The sequence below is a fragment of the Syngnathus scovelli genome, chromosome 8, assembly GCF_024217435.2.
Source record: "Syngnathus scovelli strain Florida chromosome 8, RoL_Ssco_1.2, whole genome shotgun sequence".
NCBI lineage: Eukaryota > Metazoa > Chordata > Actinopteri > Syngnathiformes > Syngnathidae > Syngnathus > Syngnathus scovelli.
The window spans coordinates 11675060-11677711 of record NC_090854.1 but is presented as its reverse complement, the minus strand read 5'-3'; the positions used below and the strand labels follow the sequence as shown (position 1 = coordinate 11677711).

The following is a 2652-nucleotide window of genomic DNA, read 5'->3' as shown; positions in this document are numbered from 1 at the left end:
GTGTTGGTGGGATGGGTGGGCTGTCCCCCCAAGGAGGAAGTTCCACGGGTGTTGCAAACGCGGAGCGCCACTCAAAGGGTTTAATTAACCGCGACGGAGATAATTATCCCTGGACTGTCCAAATTAGTTTTGCATAATCGCACCGATCCTTATGAATTAATCTCCCAGTGTAATCTAGTAAAAGGGGGCCTGGATTGAAATTCAACACACACAAACACGTAGTTGAGAACATCAGCAGGTTGTACGTCCGTTTTAATTCAGATTATATAAATGCACTTTTAAGGGTGCATGCACTTTAAATAAATACACCCTCATTGAGACCGTACAAAAGCGACCGTTTTACGAGGAGGGGGTATTTTACACTTTACCTGGACTTCACAGAACGAGGGGAAAAAAAGATGTTAATCACATCAAAAACCGATTCGTTTTTAATTCTATTCGGGTTTATTATTATGATTATTACTTTCTTGTGATTCGTTTCTCAACAGGTGACACAAAAGAAAACACAGAAATGTTGTACGAGTTAGTTATTTTTAAAAAACGATTTTCTTGCAATCCCTGCACATGACACAAGAGGAAAGTGTGTGGGTTTTTTTCGGAGCGGGGGGCGTTTAAATCGGGGTCTGAAGGGCCATAAAATAAATTACGTCCTCTTAAAACGTCTCATGTGCAAATTCAGTCTTGTCCTTTTTATTTGCTCACCATAGATTCCACTAAACAATAAATATTACAGACATCTAGAAAAGGGTTTAAAAACTCTAAATCAAGGGTGGGGAATCCAAGGCCCGTGGGCCACAAACGGCCCAAGCATTGGATCAGGGCGGCCATGCAATTGTAAAGGAACCGTTATAAAAAGTCCCAAAACCTTTAACTGCGCATAAACTGGAATAATGAACATTTGTTCCATTGTACTGTAAATTTTGTATGGCCCTGGAGGACTTCATCAAAACTGCAAAGATTCCCCACCCGTGCTCTACACGTACACATGATGCTAGTGAAATGTCCTTGCTTGGGTTTCTCGGAACACTAAATAAACTGACTTTTTTTGTACATGTTTTTTTTGTTTTGTTTTGCAAGTGTGTCACAATCCTCCCATGATGAACGCACGAACCAGTCCCAGCTCCAACAGGTGCAAATTATAGTGTCACCTTCCCCCCTCCCTCTTTCGTGAGTTATTTGGCAGAAGTTTGGCGAGTTCTCACGGAGACCTTAAATAAAGGCAATCATCCATATACATGTGATAAATGCACACGTCATCACATGTTCAAGTTTGTGCATGCGTAAATCAAACCAATCGATAGTTTGTTTTGTTTTAATCTCGCGCGGGGTCGATCATAACGCCTCTGCGTAGGCGGGGTAAGGTTCGAGCTGTGGCTTCCCCATCCCGGGGAGCAGGATGTACGCGAGGGGCGGCTGGAGTCCGGTGGAGGGCCACGCCGTGCAGTTGCAAGGGATCATGTAGCCAGGGTTCCCGGGGGACGGGTGCGAGTGAATGTGCGTCCCGGCGCCGCCGCTCCCCGCGAACGCACTGGCTGCGCTCGGCGGGTAGCCCAGCGGGGACGCGTAGGGGAACGAGTGCGGCGAGAGCTCGCTCATCTTGGAGCCCAGGTCGAAAAAGGAGTAAGGGTTCGTGGACATGGACGGGTTGAAGAAGACCCGGGCCGCCGCGGCCGCCGCTGCCGCCGCCGCCTTGTCCGGGTTGCCGATGATACTCTCGGGTAGCCCTCCGGCGGAGATGCCGCTGACTTTGAGCGCGTCGTGCTCCCCGAGGTTGTAGGGCACCGGGAAGGAAAACTTGTCCTTTTTCATGAGGGTCTTAGGCTTCCGCCGGGGTCGGTACTTGTAATCGGGGTGCTCCTTCATGTGCATGGCGCGCAGACGCTTGGCTTCGTCGATGAAGGGCCTCTTCTCAGACTCGGTCAGAAGTTTCCACTCAGCGCCCAGCCGCTTGCTGATCTCAGAGTTGTGCATTTTGGGGTTCTCCTGGGCCATTTTCCTCCGCTGGGCTCTGGACCACACCATGAAGGCGTTCATCGGGCGTTTGACGTGATCCATCGGTTTAGACATACTTGGCACGAACTCTCTAGAGGAATGAACGCGCGCGCACGTAAATAAATGCACTCACTCTTAATAATAAGCGCCACGAGTGGTTTACTTACTTAATTCTTTAATTCTTCATCCCGATTATCTTCTGCAACAAAAAGAGAACTCCTTAAAATAAGTGTTGTATTCTCCTATTCATCCTCGCGTCCACGTTAAAGCAAAACAACAGTGGGTAGAAAAACACGCAGTCTTGTCGCGTTGTCCTCCGCGTGTCGTCCAGCACCAGAAGCAGCGCGCACGCAAGTGGTTGACAAGTCTCCGTAGCCCCGTGTGAAATACTGCATGTGTGGCAGGTAGTGAAAGTGCCTAGTGGCGCATGCGCACCAGAACGCCACCAGCACGCGATCGACGCTCCTTTTTACCCCCCTCTTTTTCCTCCCTCTAAATTCCCATCCTTCTGTTTTAAAAGGATGCTCAAAAGGCGCAGTGTTACCCCGATCACTTTATCCCCTAATAAAAGCGTCCGTTTTTATTTCTATTAATGCGCGCGTAATAGTCCATTACGCACGAGCGCGCAAAATCTTTTGGCGTGCTTGTTCACCTCGCATG

At 48.8% G+C, this 2652-nt stretch overlaps 1 protein-coding gene across 1 annotated transcript; it reads right to left on the bottom strand.

The window, feature by feature from the left end:
* Positions 1 to 222: 222 nt before the first annotated feature.
* sox21b (SRY-box transcription factor 21b) lies at positions 223 to 2419 on the bottom strand. The gene is made up of 2 exons (XM_049728711.2): positions 2160 to 2419; positions 223 to 2083 (listed from the first exon to the last, which is right to left on the bottom strand). The coding sequence occupies exon 2, from the start codon at positions 2065 to 2067 to the stop codon at positions 1333 to 1335; it is 735 nt and encodes a 244-aa protein (XP_049584668.1). The 5' UTR covers positions 2068 to 2083; positions 2160 to 2419; the 3' UTR covers positions 223 to 1332.
* Positions 2420 to 2652: the final 233 nt, after the last annotated feature.